Genomic DNA, 22,833 nt, shown 5'->3' on the forward strand with positions numbered 1-22,833 from the left:
AACAGTGAGGTTAGAGTAGTGAATACAGAGAGATCTTTCAGGGAGCTGTTTGCAAGAGGGTGATCGAGCTTTAATAAACTTGGAAGGTGAGGAGCGAGAAGAACAAAGCTGCAATCGGGCGAATATAAAACACAATACAATATTAGTGAGTGAAGGTGTCGGGGCAGGCCTTACAGCTGCTGCCTTGTCGTTGTGGTTTTGAATTAAGCATCTGATATCCCAAAATCTTTAAAAGCGGTATCAAGTGATCAGTTTGCAATTGAGCTGAGGCCAAGTTTATTGGGAAATGCTGCTTCTTGTCCGGGCCTAGTCACGGAGCGGAACAGGCCTGGGAGGGTTGTGGGCCGCCATGGAGAGCGGTGGTGTGTGGGGAGAGGTGGCCATCGGTGGAGGGCGTTGGGGGCCGATGTGTCGCGCTCTGGGCACTGCGTTTGGGTGCTGTCTTGTGTTGTGGGTGCCCAAACAGCCCTGCACCTCATCTCGGGCCTCTGGCCTCCTGCTGGGCTGGGAAGTTGAGAGAGATGATTGAGCCTTTGGTGGTGTTTTTGCTGTGAGGTGTGCTGAGAAGCGTCCCACGGGTGATGTCAAAACTCAAGGCAAGACGCAGGCAGTTTTGGAGGCATTTCCTTCTTCTGAGCTGCTCTTCCTCACCTGGCTCCATCATTGTCTTAGGGAGCAACAGTGCAAATTCTTGCAACTCCTTTGCAGTTTGACTGCCCAGCATCGCTTTTCTGCTTTGTCAGAGTTTGATTGCAATGGGAGATTGATATTGCCAGGCGGATTTACTCCAAACAGTGTATAAAACTTTATATGGTCAGTAAAAAACCACAACAAAACGGTGATAAGCGCCAGTTGTCATGGGGCCCAGTGTAAGGAAGGCAGCACTGTTGTCTGGTGTGTTTTTCATAACTGAACACCAATACGATAACGCTCTTGGTTCCTAGGTGAAGAGCGTGCAGGATGCAATACGGGAGAAGAAGAAATCCTTCAATTTCCTTGGAGAAGACATTAACTTAGTTCCCTCAGTAGGCATTTTCATCACCATGAACCCTGGCTATGCAGGGCGAACTGAGCTACCTGAGAATTTAAAAGCTCTCTTCAGGTGAGTCCCAGGTTTGTGACCTGTATTATAAGACTGGCAGAAAGCGTCTTTTGGAACGTCCAGGCTTGACTTCCTTTCCTTGGGGAATTCGCTTGCACTGGGGAGTCACAGATAGTTTCTGCCTTGTGCAAGGAGCCTGGGAATGCCCAGGCAGGACACAGGAGCTGTGTCCCGTGCCATGGGAAAGGCGGCGCGTGACCTGACGCAGAAGACCTGGGAGATAAAGCTGCATATCCGCTGCCCCTAAGGCCTGTAGTAAAGAAATGCTCCTTCTGCAGTCTTTCCTTGCCTGTCTTTTTAGGCCATGTGCGATGGTTGTGCCAGACTTTGAGCTGATCTGCGAAATCATGTTGGTGGCCGAGGGGTTCATTGAGGCCCGGGCATTAGCCAGGAAGTTCATCACTCTGTACCAACTCTGCAAAGAGCTCCTGTCCAAGCAGGTGAGCCCACTTCTGTGGCTGGGGGGTTCAGTGAAACCTGTTTATCTCCAAAAGCAGCAGGAACACGGCACTCTACTGCTCACCTCCATGGCTAAAGCTTCACAGCTTTTATTTAATGACTGCATTTGCGCTAGCTGCCAGCAGAAGAGAAGATTCATGATCATCAGAGGAATAAAATTTTCAAACTGCTTTATTGGAGGATCATAGAATCTTAGAATGTGTTGGGTTGGAAGGGACCTCTAAAGGCCATCTAGTCCAACCCCCTGCAGTCAGCAGGGACATCTTCAACTGGATCAGGTTGCTCAGAGCCTCATCCAGCCTGGCCTTGAAGGTCTCCAGGGATGGGGCCTCCACCACCTCTCTGGGCAACCTGGGCCAGTGTCTCACCACCCTCAGTGGAAAGAACTTCTTCCTAATGTCTCATCTAAACCTGCCCTGCTCTACTTTAAACCATTGCCCCTCGTCCTGTCGCTACATGCCCTTGCAAACAGCCCCTCCCCAGGATCTGCAGGGACAAAAACACTTGACCAGCTACATTAATGGGAGAGATTTTTCAATGGTCTCAAATGACACCGCGTCTGGGGTAGTATTCAGTGACTCTTTGCTTTTCAGTCTCTGAGTTCCTATTGTTTCTCCTGCCTACAGGGGCTTTATGATGTCTGCCCCTCTCTAAATTCAGGCTAACAGTTCCCTGTCATGTCAGGTGTTGACCAGGTAGGGTCGCTTCCAGTGCAAAACTCTAATTAGTCAGATTTTTCCTTGTCATCATTTGCATAGATCAAAGCTGGGCCCAGAGAAGAGCTGAATCAGGACTCCAGATGGAAAACCTGATCTTGGCTGTGCCAGCATGAGCCTGGGTGGGAGATGCCTTGTCACAGAAACTTTGTGCTGTGTGTCTTGGAGGCCTTGTTGGAAGCCGTGGCCTCCCACACAAAGCAGTCATCTGTCGAGCTGTGCTCTGGAGGGTGTTAACAGAGTAGAAATATAGAGACTTGTTTGTTGGCTTGAGAGTTCCTCTCATGCCTTTTTGTGATTCTTTTTCAGCAATGTGTTTACTGGCCCTTGCTTGATGGGCTGCCTCTGAGACCAAACGTGCCTGGTAACTTTGTGGTGGGCAGGATGGAGAGACGTAGGTATCATCTGGGGCCTCATAATGGACTGACAAACCTTTCACCTTGGTCGCTCCTGCAGATCCCGGGGTCCGGCTGGCCTTGCTTTAGCTGCTTTATGATTCAGATGAAACAAATTGCTTAGGTCCCCGGAGTGCAAGTCCTCCTGCTGTCTTACTGCCAGCTCTGAGCCCACGTGGTGGTATGAACAGCTGAATTATTTGACTCTTTAATCCTGTCCCTGACGGGAATCTCACCTACTGAAATGGAAATCGGGTAACTCAGGCTGCTGGAGGTCTCTGGCCAAACCGCAAATGATAGATTTGGATGTATTTCCATTGCTGACTTTTCTGGCAGTTTGGAGCTGCTGGTTCTTACCCCTGCATGGTGATGTACTGTCTAAGCTAAGCATGAACTGATCCCTCCTATTTTTTTTTATTTTTCCCTGTGTAGGATCACTACGACTGGGGCTTGCGTGCAATCAAGTCTGTGCTAGTTGTTGCTGGCTCCCTCAAACGAGATGACCCAGAGCGACCTGAAGACCAGGTTCTAATGCGCTCGCTTCGTGACTTTAACATCCCCAAGATTGTGACCGATGATGTGCCAGTGTTTATGGGGCTGATTTGGGATCTTTTCCCTGCACTGGATGTGCCTCGGAAGCGTGACCTGAATTTTGAGTCATTTGTGAGGCAGGCTGTGCTGGACCTCCGTCTGCAGGCTGAGGACAACTTTGTGCTCAAGGTAAGACCGAACGATCTTCTTGGGTACCTACTCCACCGTCAAATCATTTGGGTTTTCTCAACCATCTTTGCTTCTACAAAGAGGGCTCTGCACAATATTCCCCTTGCAGGCAGGCCTTGATGGAGGACAGAATCAGCTACGCTGGCTCTGATGCAGTTGCACCTGCCCCTGCAGCCCTCACTGGTTTGGCCCCTGAGTTTACAGAGGAGCCAACTCTTGTAGGCTCATGAAAGTGTGTCCCTTGGAGAGCAGAGCCTCATCGGCTCATGGCTGCCGGATGTAAATGGTGCTGGAGGTTTGTCTGCAGGCTGAGGATTTCACCCATCGTGGTTAGAGTGGCTAGACCAAACTCGGTGTCATCTTTCTAAAGAAGAGGCCTAATGTAGATCTGAACTTCAGTTTGTCATTTTTGTCTAAAATTTGGGAGTGTTTTTCCTCAGGTGGTGCAGCTGGAGGAGCTGCTGACAGTCCGGCACTCTGTTTTCGTGGTGGGTAACGCAGGCACGGGCAAGTCTCAGGTGATGAGATCCCTGAACAAGACGTACCAGATAATGAAGCGGCGTCCTGTCTGGACAGACCTTAACCCCAAGGCAGTCACCAACGATGAGCTTTTTGGCATCATTAATCCAGCAACAAGAGAGTGGAAAGATGGTAAATGTCTTTTCATGACTGAATCTGCAGGTAAAGAAGGATATTGTTAATGAACTTCCTGAGCAGCAGCAGGATGACTGGTTCTTTGTATGCAGGTCTGAAAGCCCAGGTGCTTGTCTGCTGCTCAGCCGTGGCAGAGTTCGTTGTTCAAAGGACGCATAGGATGTTTTAACTCTTAGGTCCTCAGCTGAGAAGTATAGCATAAACCTGCTTTATCCTATTGCCATAAGAATAATTATCATATCCATTAATACCAACCTTTACCAGTTCCTAAACGGGGCAGGCAGTTTTTCAGAGTTGGCTGGACGGGTGATGGAAGAGAGTTCCCTCCCGCCCTAAGGTGTGCACTGGGGCCCCCGAAAATGTCCCATCCACAGGTTTCCATAGTTGGTGGCACACACGCGGGAGCCTTACAGTGGTGTTTTTCCACTTAATATTGCTGCCCAGTCTCTGTAATACACCAGCATTTGCCAGTCTGTTGATCCTGATTGCTCCTGAGGAAAATAAGACGAGCATTTAAAACTTGCTGAAAGATTACAGAAATCTGGAGTGAAAATGTTTGGTTGTGACTAATACATAAAGGCAGCTTTGATTTACGTGAGCGGCTGGTTTGGGAGGTGTGGGGGAGGGAAGGGAAGATGTTGCCATAAATCACCCTCGGCCAGACGTCCGCTGGGAGATGAGCTGCCCTCCACCTCCCCTGCCTCCCCCAACAGACCCCTCCTTGACCCCCTGCCCTGCTCCAGTGCCAGGGCTAACTTCTTTTTAATTGTAATTAGGGACCCTAAATCAAAGTGACAGAGGGAATTGCAGGATACAGCCTGAACTCTGCAGCCTGGCTGCAGCAGTGACTGCAGACCGAGGACTGCGGGTGGCACTGACCAGCAGGAGGGACATCTTACGGGTGGCTGTCCAGTGGCTTCTGGCCTGTAATGTTTTAAGGGAACTTGCAGGACTCCTTCCAGCGGTTTCAAGGCAGATATTTTCTGCATTAACCATTCCTGAAAATTTTGTTTCGTGTTGCCAAAGACTGGGAAGGCAGTCTTCACCAAAGCCTAACGAGATGATCCCTTACTCCTTTCATTATCAGGAGTTGAAAAGGTTATATGTGTTAGGTGGTAAAAGGTCCCATAAGGGAGTCCTAAAAGTGTTGGTTGTAGAACCAAACCCTTCTTTTAAATCCCAAGGCTGCTCAGTGGTGTGGATGCACAAGGGCAGGAGAGAGGCACTTTTCCCTCCGCTGCTGTCATGGTGGGTAGAGGAAAGCATTGATGCTCTGAGACAGGAGCTGTTTCTGATCCTAATGATGTTGGAGCCGTTTCCAAGGTGTGTGTCCAACGTGTGAGGAACCAAGGTGAGGCAGAGCCAGTGCGGTGTTACTTTTTTTCACCCAATCTTAGAATCGGATACCTGTTTCAGGTGAGCTGTTCTGCATTTTTTGTGCACAAGCTTTGTCTTCAGACTTATAATCCCGCTGGCTCTTCCTGACCCGGAGCACAAAGCATTAGCTTGTCCTGGACAAAACCAAACAAACAAAAAAAAAACCCCAAGAAAATAGTGTGCTTGTCACAATTCACCAGAAGAGAGGCTTTTTTTTTAATGTTTGCCTGATGTTTTTTCATGAAGCCCAGCGTCTCCCTAGGTATTTTCATGTGTAGAGGAGAGCGATAGTTTTGTGGCGTTTTCATTTGCTCTGCAGTACTGCTGCTCTGTTCCCAGCCGTCCTGCTCTTCTTAACATTCATTATTTACTCCCCTCGAGACGCTGTATCCTCTCTGTCTCCTTGATTTTACTGACATTTTGTTCTGTCATTCAGTGTCATTCTGTGCTTGTTCTCCCCTCAATCTCACTAAAGCCATGACCCAGCGTTTAATGCATCTTGATTTCCCTGATATACTTCGAGCCACAAAAAAACCTTTATAAGAATTTCCAAAGCATATTCAGATGGTTTTCTCTGCATTGTGTCATTCATGCCTTCTTCTGCCTCTCAGTATCTGCTCTTCACTTTTCTTATCCCTTATGATTCTCGGTGGGAATGAAGCGTGTGTAGAGGTCTGCAGTCATTTTGAGTAGTGCTAACTGGTAATGTTTGTTTTTTTCTTCAAAGCAGACTTGACCCATATCGTGATATAATAGTATTTATGTACATGTGCATAGGGATTTGAATGCTTAAGAAGAAAGCCTTAATTCCGGTAACTTTTAGTAAGTTGCTGGAGAAAACTGGTAGAGCAGGTGGCAACTTCAGTGTTCATCAACATATTCCTGTCACCCTCCCAGGACTGTTTTCATCAATCATGCGAGAGCTGGCCAACATCACACATGATGGTCCCAAGTGGATGGTACTAGATGGAGATATTGATCCGATGTGGATTGAGTCTCTTAATACTGTGATGGATGATAATAAGGTAATGAATGTAAGTTACAGGGGCAAGTATTCTGTGACTGCATGGCATTTGACCGCCTAGGAGAAATGCAGATGCTGAAATCACACCTCCTAGAATAATGCAGTTGTGTTTCTTCAGCTATACCAAACAATATTGCATAAAGAAAATGGTGCATGAGGGAAATTGCTCAAAGCATGTTTTCATCGGAAATTCCCTTTTCTGGAGAGTTGGGCTCATGAGTAACCTCAGATGTCCTGATCATAACTTCATGCCCGTTAAAAATAGAGTGGGGTCAGAGTCCTACACCTTTTCCCCACCGTAAGCAGGTGCTGTTCATTCTGGGTCATGGAAGAGAGAGGGATCGTTCTGCTACCTGCTAGAAATGAGCTGCTTCGCCTTGAGGCACTGGGCTGACAGCAACCGAGGTTTTTAGTGCAAAATGTTGAACGCTTTTCATTCCTGTTCCAGGGGAAGACGTTAATCTGTCTGTGTGTCTGTCTGCCGCGTGCAGGTGCTGACCCTGGCAAGCAACGAGAGAATCCCACTGAACCCAACGATGCGGCTGGTCTTTGAGATCAGCCACCTGCGCACAGCCACCCCCGCCACCGTGTCCAGAGCGGGTGAGTCCTGGCCTGAGCTTCATACTGGGATTTTGCATGGACCAAGTAGGATCTAGTGCCATTAACCAGTCCTCTGTTGGCCAACTTGGTTCCTGTTGAAGGTACCCAACCTGGGATCACAGCTGCCTTTGGTGGACAGGGTAGGTTCCCGAAACACATAGACAAACTGAGGATCCTGACCCCAAATCCATCTATGGAGCCATCATCATCTTGGAGATTTACCCAGAGCTCTCTGTTGATGGATGTTCATGGCTTTGGCATTGCTGAGAGAGCGCTGCTGCTGTGCAAAGCCCTGTATGGACCTGATGAGGAGAGGGATAGTCCCTGTCCCACAGAGCTTCTGATCTTCTGGAGAAGTGCATGAAGCATGGGAGAAAGGAATGAAGGTGTCCCCTAGTTTTACACGTGGGGAAATGGGGCCCAGAGCAATAACGTGACTCAGGCCAGACCATATTCTGAATTTGGGGCAGCGTCAGGAAAGGTGTTCTGGTTTCCTAAGTCTCTTGACTGTTAATGTTTCTATGCCACAGAGGGGCAGGAGGAGGGGGTAGGTAGTGGGGCACCCAGGCGTATTTGACAGAGTTTTAGTTATGTGAAAATAGATGAGAAATTCTGCTGGAAGAAAGGAATAGTCTCTGCTGTGTCCTTACTGTATGTTCTCTGTTATCCTGGGCCTAAAGGGATCCTGTACATCAACGCGTCGGATCTGGGCTGGAATCCCCCAGTGAGCAGCTGGATTGACAGGCGAGAGATCCAGTCCGAAAGAGCCAACCTGACCATTTTGTTTGATAAGTACCTGCCAATTTGCCTGGACACCCTCAGAACAAGGTACCTGTCTCAAGAGTGTTTGTATCTCCGCTGGCAGGGGCAGGGGGACGCTCGCCGCTTTCCAGACCAGCTGTGCTGTGCTGGGGTTGTGCTGCACATGGCTTGGGTGGCTGGTTTCCTCCTTGCCCCTGAGAGCCCTGAACATCACTGGCTTAAGCTCAGAGAAACAATGGGGCAAGGTGGGGCAGCTGACGTTCCTGCCCGTCCTTCGTCGGTCAGATCTGGTTTTCATCTGATTTTGATTTGATTGTTCCTGTACTACTTCTACCAGTTCTGTATCTCTTGGAAGGTAAATCCAAGAGGTCCTAAAGAGGAAGCTTTTCAGTGTCCTGATGTGTCAGGCTGGACCCGAGTCCAGTCCACAAGTTATCTTTCAGTAGAGCAGATTTCAGACCACTGCTGAAGGAAAGTTTTCAGTATGCAGCATGGAAGGTGGAGAGAGCAGATCCTCTTTTTTCTTCTCCCCACTGCTTTTCCCACCCCTCAGTGATGAGAAGGAAGTTGGTGTTTGTGGGAGAGGGTGGGATTGCTTTACAGGCAGTTCTCTCTTGAATTTCTTTCCTGTTGCATTTGAACAAAATGAAGTCAGTCTGTGCGGACATCCAGCCTGGGCGTGTTTCATGGTTGGACACCAGTCCAATGAACATGAAGAACTTGGATATTTGGAAGAGCCATGGTGCTTCTTAGCTTGAGTTATCTTCAAAGCCTCCAGAGAAGCCACATGTTTCTTGCTTATCATCATGGGAGATGGATCCCTTACTCATACTGTGGTGAGGACTGGCCAAAGTAGAGTCCCAACAAACATGAGTAAGGGAGCTGCTCCCATCCTTGGCTTGCTTCCTATAGTTGCACCTTCATTTAAAAAAAAAAAAAAAAAAAAAAAAAATCAGCATGCAATTAAGCATGGGAGTTGTCAGCGACAATGGGGATGTGTCGGAAGGAGTGGAATTAGTGAAAGCAGTGGTCTTTGGAAATAGGAGTTAGGCGTCTTCCTAGGGAGCTGCTCCCTGGGGAACCAAGCTGGTTACAGCTGTTGGCAGCAAAGTCCATTGGACATTTCCCACTCCGTTTGCTGAACATTGTGTCAGACCATGAAATCCACAGGATTAGCTACAGGCAGCCCTGAGCTGAGTATTTTGGTAGCTTACTTAATTCAAAAATTGTAGAACCAACCTTTCAAATAGCTATAATTACTTTATGGAGGACTTCAGTGCTGCTACAATATTAGTTTGGAATTCTGTAAGTGTAGCTTAAATGAATGTAAAATGGCAAGATGAAAGGGCTTATTTTATTACTCCTCTATTTGACCGCTTTTGAACTCATCGTGTTCACAGGAAATCATTGCCTTTAGCAAGTCTTCCATTTTACTTCTTTCAAGAGGATCAAAGTTTTAAAATGCTTGAAACTTCTGATTACTGTTATTACTTGTATATGTGCCGGTGCCAGCAGGTCCGTGGGAGAGAACCGGTGTTCTCTTTATTGCTGTCCCCAGGAATAAGACACGCAGTGCTGACGAGTAAAATGCTAATACTCCGAAAAAGCATTTCTAGGCTTGTCTTCCTGGGCTGTGAGTGGCTGTGTTGCTGGACCCAATTATATTTCCGGTGCTTTCAATTTCCATCCCTTAGGTTTAAGAAGATTATTCCCATTCCTGAGCAGAGTATGGTTCAGATGCTGTGCTACCTCCTCGAATGCCTCCTGACGGAGGAGAACACGCCTCCCGACTGTCCCAAGGAGCTTTATGAACTTTACTTTGTCTTTGCTGCCATCTGGGCCTTTGGTGGATCGATGTTTCAAGACCAGGTAAGAAGGAAGATGCTGCTTCAGCATCTTTTATACAGGCTTTTTTTGGGGGGGTTTTGGGTTTTTTTTTAATACTTTCCAAAACATAGTGCTATATCAGTAATGCTGTTTTCCTGGGGCTCTCGTATAGGTGATAATAAACTACAAACCTGAACCCCACAATTCCTTTTGCGAAAGACCTCGTTATCCAGGGTGTAACACCAGAGGAGAATGGCTGAGGAGTCGAGTGACAAAGGCGAAGGGATGTTTGCTTATGCAGACACATCTCACTGGGGAGAAACATGAGGTTAATTTATAGAGGACTGTGGATGTGCATAATGTGATCAAATTAAGACTGACTTACCAGATAAATACATCAGTGGAGCCGCCTTTCAGCCATCTGACTGCACAAGTAGACACAAAGCGGCCGGTGCTTTGTCCCCACCTGGCTTTTATTAAACATAGGTGGATGTCAAGAACTGACTGTCCTCAGTTCTGATAGAAGTACAGAAGAAAGAGGGGTGGTCAGCAGGGCAGGGTGGGCTTTGGGGACTATGCGCTTCCGCTTAAGCGGGAGAAGACAGTGGTTCTGCTCTTGAAATACTCTTTGCTGGCGAGGTTGAGGTTGATGGTTGTAGGCGCTCAGCTCCACCTCCCCTGCGGGCAGCCAGCCAGGTCTCTGGCTTGAGCTGCTGGGCCCAGTCAAGCTGCCGGTGGGTGGATGTCCACACCCGAGACTGTAGTGCTGGAGGGCACGATCTAGAGATGAAGGTCTTCTTGGCCCAGGAGGACTAATCAGACCATGGTTCGCTAGTGGTGTCTCTGGCATTCAAAGTTTGCTCATGTCCGAGAGGCAGAGGAAGACAGGGCACTGCTCTCCATGCTGCTTCCCGCAATACATCTATCCTATGGATTAATTGCAGCTGTCAGCCTCTGAACCATCAGCTCGCAATAGACAAGGTGGGTGTAATCTCTTGAGTGGTGATATTATTATCAGACAGTTTTCTCAAGGTCAGCATTTGATACTGCACGTTTTCAGCCCCCTGAAAGGTCCAGGCCCTTAAAACACGGGAGAAGCACAGACATTTCCAGCTGGGCTGAAACAGCTGCTTTGGTGGGAGCTGGAGCACATGAACAGGGATTTTAGGAAGGATCTTCTCCAGACTTGCCTGGGGGAAGCACGGTTGTGCTGCCTCCAACCTCCCTGTCTCTCCCCGACATCTTAGACACGGGAGAGAAGAAATGGACGTTCCCTTTTGCCCCAGTTCTGCCCCATCTCCTGTCTGCATGGCTCAGCTCGGCACAGCAGGGCTGTCTCTTGATTTCCAAGTAATTGGAAAAGCTGCTGGTGTTTTACAACTTCCAACTGTTGTCAGTAATAATGGTCAAGAAGACAGCGGGCTGCGTGTCAGCCCTGCTGCCAACGCTGCCGACATTGGGGCCACCCTTGGCTCCCTTCCATGGTTCCATGCCCATGCTTGCAGGACGGCGTTCCACTCTCTGTCAGCATTGCCGTTTCCAGATTGATGGCTGTGCAAGCTGGAGATTTTTAATGTGACTGGTTCGAAGGCAGGCAGGAGAAACCTGAGGCGCTTGTCAAGGGATCTAAGAGCACGTGTGGCACCTGAAGGCCTAGATTTTGCGTACCAGGTTTTCAGCAGGTGGCACAGGGAGCACTGCGAGCGTACCTCATCCTCAGGTCTAAAGCATGTCGTCCTGATCTGTGGGTCTGCCCAGAGACAGCGCAGCGCTGTCGAGGGCTTTTTCTGGTCCCTATTGGGCTTGTTTCAAGCTCTGTGTGATCTGGAGTATGTGAGAGGTCTCTCCATGGACCTGGCACCAGAGGTCCTTCCCCAGCCGGGGTGGAGGCACTGCTGTTCTCAGAGGCTGCTCAAGTGCTCTCTGAGGTCTCTTTGTGTTGTGCCTCAATGCTAGACCAACAACGTCCGCTGGGCTCTTCAGGTTTGCTTCACGCCAAGGAGCAGATGCTTTGGAAAGCGATAAACAACACAGCTTGGTGCTGATCTGGTGCCATCATACCTCGTGGCCATTGCATGACCTGCGCGAGGCTAGTTTTCTTGGTCTCTGTGAAGAACTTAACCTTCCATTTTCTATGTGCCGGCTGGGAAATACTCAGCCGTAGTGTTGTCAGTGCAGGATGACTTAAAAAAAACCCAACCCAGCAAATGCTGGGGAGCAGTGCTTGTCCTTGCTTCAGCAGTACAAGCCGCTGTCTGATTACAGGAGCCTACAGCTCCTCGAGCAAGTTACGTGGCAGATGGGCCCCGCATCCCCCGTGCCGTAGCAGAGTCCGTCCCCAGCGTAGCGGGCTTGGCTGCCCGAGGAGCGCTGGCTGTGCGGGCTGCGGTGGCCGGGGGCAGCGGGCACAGGCTGTGCGGGCTGCAGGAGGAGCTGCCCGGCCACAGCATCCCGCTGGGAGGGCCGACTCTGAGGCCGGACTGCGTTGCCTCTCATGATGCTCTGTAAATGTCAGAGCTGGGAGTGCGAGGATCCGGCAGTCCGAGCAAGGGGAAGCCTGATGAAAAATGATCCAATATAAAATCTGTTTATTGCTCTCCATTGAAGGTGCCCCTCGTGCTGACCTTTTGCTGCCAAAATGTCAGGAGAAACAGTCTGGAAGGCTTCCCGCTACTCTGCGATTGTTGGTGGGTAGCGGGGCCCCTGTATAAAAACAGATGATAGATTTGCCATTTCCAGGCTCTGAAATTAGCGGAAATCCATCTGGGGTTTTTATTAAGGCAGCAGTCTGAATTCGACGCCGCTCTGGCAATAGAGCCAGGGCTGGAGCGGCTCCATGGAACTGCTGGGTTCGGGCGGGCGGGCAGCCCATCGCAGTGCAGCTGCAGGCAGTTTGCATCGCAGGGGTGAGGGCACCCTTGTGAGAAAGCTTTTAGCAGCGATGCACATCCCTCGCCGCCGCAGGCGACTCCGCTGCCGGCACCGAGGAGTTATACCAACAGGAGAACGGAGAATTACAGTTATTCTGCCTCTCTGAATAGCACGAGACTGCAAAATCGGGGATTCTAATGATGTGTTTTTTTCAAATCCTCTGGTCTTTTGATGGATGGTGACTCAGGAGACTTTACAGAGGACACTTGGTTCGGTTCAGCTTGAAACCCCGGGTTCCTGATGGAGGCTTAGCAGCCGATGGGCAACGTGTTTGTCCCTTCTGGCCTGGGAAAGCACATCGAATGGCTGAGGGGAGGAGACCAGCAGAAGCCCAAGGAAGAAACCATGCTGTTAAGACTGGCTAAATTATGTATCTGGTATTTCACAGATGTGTTTTTAACAGGACTTTTCTCCTCCTTCCCCTGCCCACTTCTCCCCCATGGCAGAAGCCTGTAGTCCCTGTTGGCTGCGTGGGAAGCGTTCAGGCAGAGGGACTGGTCCAATGTCATACAGGAGAACTGGGGCAGGGGAGGGGACTAAGCACATTTTGCAAGTCCTGACCCAGCACCCAAAGCAAAACTGTCACCCCAGCTCCTGAAAAAATTCAGATGCTCCAAAATCTTTGTGCGTAGAAAGATATAATGGGGAATGTCAAGAAAGGGGGTGCTTCCAGGGCAATACGGCAGTGCAGAAACACAGTAGAGCAAAACGGTCACGGTCACAGGATCATAGAATCATTTAGGTTGGAAAAGACCTTTAAGATCATCGAGTCCGACCGTAAACCTAGCACTGCCAAGTCCACCACTAAACCATATCTCCAAGCACAATGTCTACCCGGCTTTTAAACACCTCCAGGGATGGTGACTCAAGCGCTTCCCTGGGCAGCCTGTTCTAATCCTTAATAACCCTTTCAGTGTAAAAATTTTTCCTAATATCCGTCCTAAACCTCCCCTGGCGCAACTTGAGGCCGTTTCCTCTTGTCCCATCGCCTGTTCCTTGGGAGAAGAGACCGACCCCCCCTGGCTGCCCCCTCCTTTCAGGTGGTTGTAGAGAGCGAGAAGGTCTCCCCTCAGCCTCCTCTTCTCCAGGCTGAACACCCCCAGCTCCCTCAGCCGCTCCTCACAGGACTTGTGCTCCAGACCCCTCACCAGCTCCGTTGCCCTTCTCTGGACACGCTCCAGCCCCTCAGTGTCTTGCAGTGAGGGGCCCAAAAGTGGACACAGCCCTTGAGGTGGGGCCTCACCAGTGCCCAGCACAGGGGGACCATCACTGCCCCAGTCCTGCCAGGTCCCTCACTGGTGCTTTGATACACTGGTGTCTGCAATGCTGCTTCTTCAAAACATTGTGGCTTGAAAAGAGGCCAGAAGACAACAACTAAGTATTAATAGAGAGGTGTGATTTATAAGGAAAGGCTTTAGTATGCATCCTTTGACTAACCATGACCGCAGATGTAGACGGATGTTGTGTCCTTGTCTGTTGGAAGAAGTAGGCACCAAGAATCAATCAAGCAGCCTGTTTAGTCATGGGCACGTATTTCTCTTTTTCAAATTGATCCATCTATCTCATCTCAGACACAGCAAGAGTGATCAACACAGAGGATGAATTATTTAGATGAATAAATAGGAGTGATGAGAAGAAATGAAGAAAATGAAGAAAATGAAAAATTAGGCTTAATAATAGGAAAAAGGGTAACATCGTTATGCTGTGGAATATATTTTAAGGACCAGTCCTGCACCAGTGGACTGGGATGGATAACACTCTCCATCACTAATGAATTTGTCCAGATGAGCGTATTTTCTCCACTTTTTGTTTTGCAGCTTGTGGACTACAGAGTGGAGTTCAGCAAGTGGTGGGTGGCAGAATTCAAGACTATCAAGTTTCCCTCTCAGGGCACAGTCTTTGACTTTTACATCGATCCAGAAACGAAGAAGTTTGAGCCTTGGTCTAAACTTATTCCTCAGTTTGAATTTGATCCAGAAATGCCATTACAGGTACGTGAACCTTGCGTGCTTTTTGTCCGGGAGGAATACGTGCATTTTAGTGACTGTACGCGGGCATTTCAGTGAAGTCTCGTTAAAGGTCAAGCACTTAATAAGGATGGCATTTTTCATGAGGCACAACTTAATTACCCATCTTTCTTTACTGTGCTTTGGCTGTGGAGACACATCCTCCATCCGGCTCCCAAATAGGAGCGATGTACACGAGGGACAGGCTCAGAACCGCCCCAGTGTCCCAGGAGCTGGTGTGCCCTGGCTGCAGGATTTGGCCTGCAGAGAGAAGCGGGATGGGAGACGATGTAGTGACAAAGCCCCCAAGGCAGCATGTCGTCATTCTGCATGGCTGAAAATAGAGATGTTTTTATGATTTGGGCAAAAAATGAGATTTTCTTCAGGTAGTGAATTGTGTTTGCCAGCTACGCTTGTCTTTCCTTTTAGGAGTGCCACAGTGAGCAGATGACTTGTAAAAATTGCTACTGTTTTAGCAAAATGTGTTTGTGGGGAGCTCCAGATGCTGCTCCCAGCACCCAGCTGTCAAGGTTTCATCTGTGCAGACAGTTTGATTTTAATGGTTGGCAGCAGCGTGTCGTTCCCTTCCTAGTGCAATCTAGAAACTGGGATCACCTTATCATTCCTGGCTCTCCCAATTCTGCTTCTCCCCAGCACATGGCTGCGGGGCTGTGGCAGGGATGGGGACACTTACCTGCTCCTTATGCCCCTCTCAGGCTTGCCTCGTGCCCACCGCTGAGACGGTCCGTGTGCGGTACTTCATGGACAGGCTCCTGGAGCGCCAGCGGCCGGTGATGCTGGTGGGCAATGCCGGCACAGGGAAGTCTGTGCTGGTGGGGGACAAGCTCTCCTCGCTGGACACGGACACTTATGTGGTGAAGAAGGTCCCATTCAACTACTACACCACCTCTGCCATGCTGCAAGGTAAGTCCAGAGGAGGCTACAAAGATGCTCAGGGGACTGGAGCACCCCTCTGCTGAGGAAAGGCTGAGAGCCCAGGGGCTGTTCAGCCTGGGGAAGAGCAGGCTGAGAGGGGACCTCATCAATGCTCAGCAATAGCTGAAGGGTGGGTGTCAGGAGGATGGGGCCAGGCTCTTCTCAGTGGTGCCCAATGACAGGATGAGGGGCAACGGGCACAAACTGGAACATGGGAAATTCCATCTCAACATGAGGAGGAACTTCTTTGCTGTGAGGGTGGCAGAGCCCTGGCACAGGCTGCCCTGAGAGGTGGTGGAGTCTCCGTCTCTGGAGACATTCCAAACCCGCCTGGAGGCGTTCCTGTGCCACCTGCTCTGGGTGACCCCGCTCTGGCAGGGGGCTGGACTGGGTGATCTCCAGAGGTCCCTTCCAACCCCCGCCATTCTGTGGTTCTGTAAGGTGGTGGCTGAGCCACAGGACTTCTGTCTGGTGGGTTTCTGAATTCCTGGGGCGTCCATTGGGGTTTGGAGTGGGGCGTGCACTGTGGCGCTTGGGGGAAGACCCATGTGGGCCTGCACCGACACCCGCAGACTCTTAGATCCCACTGTGAAGCTCTCAGGTCAGTAGACCCCAGGTTTTGGGGAAGATAATATTTTGCAACATGAGGATTTGAATTCTGAAGGCCGTGACTCTGGCTCAGGGCTGTGCCAAAGCACATGCTTCAATCTGCTGCTGTTCTGTACAGCACACAGCTCCTACGTGACTTGAGGTGCGTCTTTAGTACGCTCGAATTTAAGCCCACGCTGAATAGGATGGCGTTCTTGGCTAGGAGCCAAACTGTCCTCAGGGTGCAATGACAGGAATTGCATCCCAATTAGCGGTGAGGCTGATGCTAATGGATGTGTGCAGGCTGTAAGCTGGGGCGGCCGGTTCCTGGCGCTGTCCTCCGTGTCCTGCCGCAGCCCCACGTGCTCCCATGGAGCCTCCCCAGGGGCCACAGGGCTTGCTGACCCTGCAGGGCTCAGAGACCCAGGGAACTGCTGGCCCTGGGGAAGTCCAGAAGAATATCAGTGAAAAATGAAGTTTGAGACCAAGATGAGGTCAGTTTTGCTGTGTGGTCTCTTCAGAGACAAAGAGAAAGGAGGGAATTATGGAAAAGTGGCTGATTTTGGAATGGTGTTTTCACTGTGAGTTGACCTAAAGAGAGATAAAATACTTTTTTGCATTTATTTATTAACCAGGAATGAAACAACCTGGTTGGTTTTGAATTGAGTAACAGCTGCGGGTCACTGTAAAACAAAATGCTTCCTTGGTTTGGCCCAAATGTGCTGAAATCCTCTTCCTCCCCCCCCGCTACATGGGACTACTCTCTGTGAAGCACTGGTGAGACCAAGGATTTAACCTTCACCCCCTGGCTTGCTTCTGGACACACAGTGCCGGGTGAGGACGTGCTCGCAGCCCAGATCGATGCCGAAGGCAGTCCATGGCTTCCTCCGTGCTCTGCCAGGCTCCCAATGTGGCAAACATTTTAAGAGAGGTGTCGGAGCTTAAAATTGCACTCTGGGACTGATCTGCCGGCAGGGAGGTGACAGCAGAGGCTCAGCCCACGCCCTGTAACCCGGGGCCGTGTCGCGGGGCCAATGTCGGAGCTTTCTGCGGCAGGTTTGAGGAGTTTCTGTGCCTGCAGGTGCCGTCCCTCCCAGGCTTTGCTGCCTGCGCCGCCCTGTGCCTCTCCCCACAGCGCGAATGCAAATTATTTGGGTTACATGGCCTTCAAGCAAAAAAACGGGTAATATCTCGCCTTTTGGCCAGGCTTGCAGCCCTGAGCAGTGTGATGGCTATAACCCCCCTTTTCCCCTTCCTGGTGCCTCTTCTCCTTTTCCTCTCGTGCGGGGTCTCTGTGAAACGCTCTGGAGCTGGTAAATGGGCTGGTCAGTCTGGCTGTGCACCCAGCTGGGGGAAAATGTGCTCATTTATCTCCAGCCGATGGGGCGGGCGGGTGCGGGCGTTGAGATTTACGCAGGCAGACCTGGCAGCGCATCCCTCCTTACTCTGGCTGTGAGCTACGGGCTGAGACGGCGACTTTCTTCCCCTGCAGAGAGGAGCAAGTCATCTTGCGCGTGGATGAAGATGTGGCTGTGAGATTTGCATTGGGAAGCGTGATTTATACGTCTTGGCCTGGTTCCCTACTGCTCATTTTTTAGAGTTAATTTGTCCCTTTTTGTGTAGTTTGTCAGCGGGCTGCTTTTTTTTCCCCAGCAGGCACCTCTTTAAATTTGTAAAACATGGCTACAGAGCAGCTTGGGATTTTTTTTTTTTTATTATTTTTTTTTTACTTAAAAAAAGAGTCTAACTTGAAAGCCAGCAATTTCTTAGCCAAGGTGCCTGTTGGTGGCAGAGATTTATGAGGTACAGAGTGTGCACCCTTGAGGGGAAGCACAGGTATGGGGTTCAAACCATCCTCGCAGCCCCCGTGGCTTACAGAATCACAGAATGGTGTGGGCTGGAAGGGCCCTCTGGAGATCACCCAGTCCAACCCCCTGCCAGAGCAGGGTCACCCAGAGCAGGTGGCACAGGAACGCCTCCAGGCGGGTTTGGAATGTCTCCAGAGACAGAGACTCCACCACCTCTCGGGGCAGCCTGTGCCAGGGCTCTGCCACCCTCACAGCAAAGAAGTTCCTCCTCTTGTTTAGGTGGAACTCCCTATGGTCAAGTTTGTGCCTGTTACCCCTTGTCCTGTCCCTGGGCACCACTGAAAAGAGCCTGGCCCCATCCTCCTGACACCCCCCCTTTCAGTATTGATAAGCATTGATAAGATCCCCCCCTCAGGCGTCTTTTTTCCAGACTAAAAAGTCCCAAATCTCTCAGCCCTTCTCTCTTACGAGGAAAGGCTGAGGGACTTGCGTCTTTTTAGTCTGGAAAAAAGACGACTGTGGGGGGGATCTTATCAATGCTTATAAATATTGCTTATAAACGTGGTTATATATATATTTTATATATATATATATTCTTATAAACATGGCATTACAGAAATGCCATGTGCATAGGGGCTGAAAGGAGTTAGACACCCACGTTGCACAAGCCTGGGCCAGTTTGCGGATTTTCTTTGCTGTATTGTGACCGAACGCCGCTTTCTGTGGCATTGGTTGTGCTGCGAGCCCAATGCCCTGGGCCTCTGGTCCGCTGCTCTCTCTGCTTCGGGCCCTCTGGGCCCCCTGCCCCTCCGTCAGCTGCAGCCCTGCCTTCTGTCACTCAGCACCTTCCCACTCCTGATCTCCCTTGAGAGAATTGCAATAAATATTGGGGTTTTTTTTGGTTTTGTTTTTTTTTTCCCCCGCCTTGATCACCAGCCAGCAGGCGAGAGGAGCCGTACTTGCAGAGTCTCGTTATCGCAGAGTCTCGTTATCGGTGACTCTTTCTTTCAGGTGCTAATTTGCGTACGGGAGGATCGCAGAGACACCGACCCTTTATTGTTATTATGAGATGCAGCTTTGAATTAAAATGCAACTTTCACGAACACGTCGCTTGATCCCCAGTAATTGCGTTTCAGTGTGATGAATCTCCTGCATACTTGTTTAACCTCAAAAAGGGCTGATTTTATATGTTAATTAAGGACTAATTAAATTTAAATTAAATGCTTATTTGAAACACTTAATTTAACTTGCTACCAGAAATTTCAAATATTGTGGTTTCATTGAAGGGGGAGAGAGACTCCCACTGAGGAAAGATTCATCATTTTTCGTAGCACAATTCATTCCGTTGTGCAGCGACTGTCTCTGACAAGAACTCAGCTGAATTTGGAGTAGTGGGAAAGGCAAGCTGTCTGCGGTGCACCGAAGCAGTAAAAAAAAACCGAAACGGTGTTGTAAAAGATTTGTGGTCTGAAAAAAAACCCAGGATATAAATCCTTCCTTAATAACTTTCGCACATGATAATGAATGGCTTAAGTGTATGTTTCCACAAGGAGATTTTTATAAAAGTTCCCAGCTCCATTTACATTTGCCACTCTTCCCTAATTACAAAGAATCGTTACTTCCCGTGCTGCTCTACAGCATATTATAGCTCTGGTGACAACCCAAAAACTGCGTAAATTAAACAAATTCTGCCTCCGGGGAGGCGTGAGCCTGAGGACGCTCTCCCAGTAAGCCCAGGGCAGAAACCCACCGCAGGCCTGGGCAGAGAAGAGCTGCTGCTGTTCGCTTTGCCTCTCGCCGGGTCCCTAAAGGTTGCTTGGGCTGCGATCAAAGAAATCAATAACCTATAAAACATGGTGTGCAGCAACGTGGGGTGATTTTTATGAAATATCAGTCCAGCGTTCTAAATATTCCCCGCGTTTTATCACCTAGAGCGACACATAACCTCAGCCTTCTGCTGAAACAAATGAAAATCTTGCAAAGCTTTGAAATGGGAAACTTTTCTCTCCATGCTTTGCCTTGCTCGTGCGTGACGCTACGTAAAACGAGGCGGTAATTTGGCGGCTGGTGTTGGAAATGAGTCTTGTCGCATTATCCGGAGGTTTGGGTAACACTGGGGAGGGGATCAGGGAACTTTAGTGCATTTAAATAAAAAACATCATTTTGATTGTTCGGAAAGCGTGCAGGAATTTGGCCCTGAAATCACCTATATCTTTTGTCTAACAGAGGTAAAAAAAGGCACTTAAATTTACAAAATCAGCTTTGCTCACGGGCTTCTGTGCCCACAGCGTCTCCCTCCTTCCTTCCCGGTGCCCGGCCACTCCTGCCCGCGTGTTGCGGGGGACGGTCACCACTCTCTTGTGCGGATCAGAATAACCTCAGCAAGCAAGATTTAGTTTAAAAAAGTTATGCAGAAGGGATTCAAAACGCTTCATCTTGTATGAAAAGCTTTCGTTTCCTCTGAAGTAGACCTGTTTTGTAGCAGAGTGTTAGTTTGCCTTATTTTGTTTGAAATGAGGTGTTGAGAGCTCTCCGATTCGGGTTGAGTCCAAATGAAAAGCTTCCCAAGGGTCCCTGCCAGCCCCCTGCAGGGCTCTTGGTTGCCCTGTGGCCACAGCTCAGGGATGGCCACTGTCCTGCCGGAGCAGCATCCTGTGCCGAGGCCAACTCTTCCTCCCCAAAATGCAATAAAGAGCCCAGATGCAGCTGGAGGGGGACGGGGGCTGCAGGAGGGGCCTGTCCTGCGCACAGCTCAGCTCCTCCCAGTAGCTACGCACAGCACGGCATCCAGCTGGGTTGAGAAATCATTTTTGTTTTGCAGCAATGACCCCCCCAGTAGCTTAGCGTTGCATCTCTGCCTCCATACAGGTGTGCTTGAGAAGCCTCTGGATAAAAAGGCCGGGAGAAATTATGGCCCTCCGGGTACCAAGAAGCTGATCTACTTCATCGACGACCTGAACATGCCTGAGGTGGACGCCTATGGCACGGTGCAGCCCCACACGCTGATCAGGCAGCACCTGGACTATGGCCACTGGTAGGAGGCTGCTCGGGCTTGGTCATCCCAGACCTTTTTGCTCAGCTGCAGGGCTGGGGACGGGGTTTGAGAGGAGGTGAATCATGGAGTCATAGAATGTGTTGGGTTGGAAGGGACCTCTCAAGGCCATCTAGTCCAACCCCCCTGCAGTCAGCAGGGACATCTTCAACTAGATCAGGTTGCTCAGAGCCTCATCCAGCCTGGCCTTGAATGTCTCCAGGGATGGGGCCTCCACCACCTCTCTGGGCAACCTGGGCCAGTGTCTCACCACCCTCAGTGGAAAGAACTTCTGCCTAATGCCTGATCTAAACCTGCCCTGCTCTAGTTTAAACCATTGCCCCTCGTCCTGTCACTACATGCCCTTGCAAACAGCCCCTCCCCAGCTTTCCTGTAGGCCCCCTTCAGGGACTGGAAGGGGCTCTAAGGTCTCCCCAGAGCCTTCTCTTCTCCAGGCTGAACTCCCCCAGCTCTCTCAGCCTGTCCTCACAGCAGAGGGGCTCCATCTCTTTGATGATCTTCGTGGCCATTCCAACAGGTCCATGTCCTTCTTGTGCTGAGGGCTCCAGAGGTGGACACAGTGCTCCAGGTGGGGTCTCCCCAGAGCAGAGTAGAGTAGGTGAAGGCGTGGTTCCCCCTCTCCATCCCCCGTCTGCCACCGTGTCCTCCGGCGCCGGGCTGGAGCTGGCTTTGGGTGAAGCCGGCGCTGTGTGCCCTCGGGGCTCTCCCTGTCCCCCGCACGCAAACTCCCTTCCTCATAGCCTGGTTGAGAGGAGCAAAGCTCCGCTCTCGCTGCGGGTTGTGACTGTGGTCCCCCCGTGCAAGGCCTGCACGGGCAGCGGGATGCTCGGCCTGGCTGCCCTGCGCCGCAGGGGAAGGCCAGGGATTCGGCCTCAGCTGAGAGGAGCCACCCCTGCCAAGAGCACCCGATATTGTGTTCAGTCAGGCAGCTGCAAACAAGCGTTTTCTAGGCAGAGGTAATTTGAAGGAAAAACAGCGACAGTGTTTTGGAAGGGAACTAGTGCATTTTACACCGTCGCCAGCAGCGCTGCGAGGGACAGCAATATTTGCAGCTCTCCCCTGGGCATTACAGGACAGGGACCGCAGCGATCTCCAGCCTCCTCAGTGCCTGAGCTTGGCCAAAAGCTCCCCAAGACCGGAGGCACTGGAGGGCAGGAAGAGATCTGAGGCTGCGGACGTCGGGGAAGTCGGTCAGAAAGAGGGCTCTGCTGGTTGCATGGGAGCATTAGGGCCACGGGGACACAGCACGCCATGTGTCCCCTCCCAGGACATCCAGGCTTTCTGCCCGCGCTCCTGGCAGCGCCCGCCAGGGTGTTGCAGATTCGGGTCCCCTCTGGCAGCCCAGTGGGGCTGCAGGGACGGCGAGCAGTGAGCAGGGCAAGGATCGCTGCAAGCTGGTGTGGTTTGGGAAACCCACAACAATTTATTGCCGTTCAGACAATTACTGTCACACCCTATGGCCCCTCCCCACCCGGGAAGGGGAGTCGGGGAAAAACAAGGAAACCTGAGGGTTGAAATATAAATAGATTTAATAGAATAAGACTAAACAATTAACATTAATAATACTGAAGGACAAGTATTAATCGCAATACCAATATCAAATATCCAGGGATAACAGCCCATTCCGTCAGCAGAAGCCGTGCGCTCCCAGGCAGGACAGCAAACATGGGATGCTGCGAGCGCTGCGGCTGCGGGAGGAGGGAAGGGCTCAGGGCTCCGGCACCGGGGCGAGGAGTTCTCAGGATGGCAGCCATCAAGGGAGAGAGAGAACTTCGCAGCAGTGTTTCTAATTTATATTGAATGGGATGTTCATGGTATGAAATAATCCTGATGGCAGCTTGGGTCAAGTGCCCGGGTCTCGCTCCTCATCCCCGCA

The 22,833-nt window shown here is 50.4% G+C and overlaps 1 protein-coding gene across 3 annotated transcripts in view; it reads left to right on the forward strand.

Annotated features, from left to right (window-relative positions):
* DNAH9 (dynein axonemal heavy chain 9) overlaps positions 1–22,833 on the forward strand; it is a 224,800-nt gene that overhangs the window by 49,415 nt on the left and 152,552 nt on the right. For all 3 annotated transcript variants that reach the window (XM_074607552.1, XM_074607550.1, XM_074607553.1), the window contains exons 29-39: positions 945–1,102; positions 1,404–1,542; positions 3,105–3,392; positions 3,833–4,043; positions 6,321–6,448; positions 6,939–7,047; positions 7,728–7,875; positions 9,504–9,678; positions 14,385–14,558; positions 15,290–15,497; positions 20,774–20,939. In XM_074607552.1, the coding sequence (XP_074463653.1) occupies positions 945–1,102; positions 1,404–1,542; positions 3,105–3,392; positions 3,833–4,043; positions 6,321–6,448; positions 6,939–7,047; positions 7,728–7,875; positions 9,504–9,678; positions 14,385–14,558; positions 15,290–15,497; positions 20,774–20,939 (1,904 nt within the window). The remainder of the gene's footprint in view (positions 1–944; positions 1,103–1,403; positions 1,543–3,104; positions 3,393–3,832; positions 4,044–6,320; positions 6,449–6,938; positions 7,048–7,727; positions 7,876–9,503; positions 9,679–14,384; positions 14,559–15,289; positions 15,498–20,773; positions 20,940–22,833) is intronic.

Source organism: Larus michahellis, chromosome 14 (assembly GCF_964199755.1).
Source record: "Larus michahellis chromosome 14, bLarMic1.1, whole genome shotgun sequence".
NCBI lineage: Eukaryota > Metazoa > Chordata > Aves > Charadriiformes > Laridae > Larus > Larus michahellis.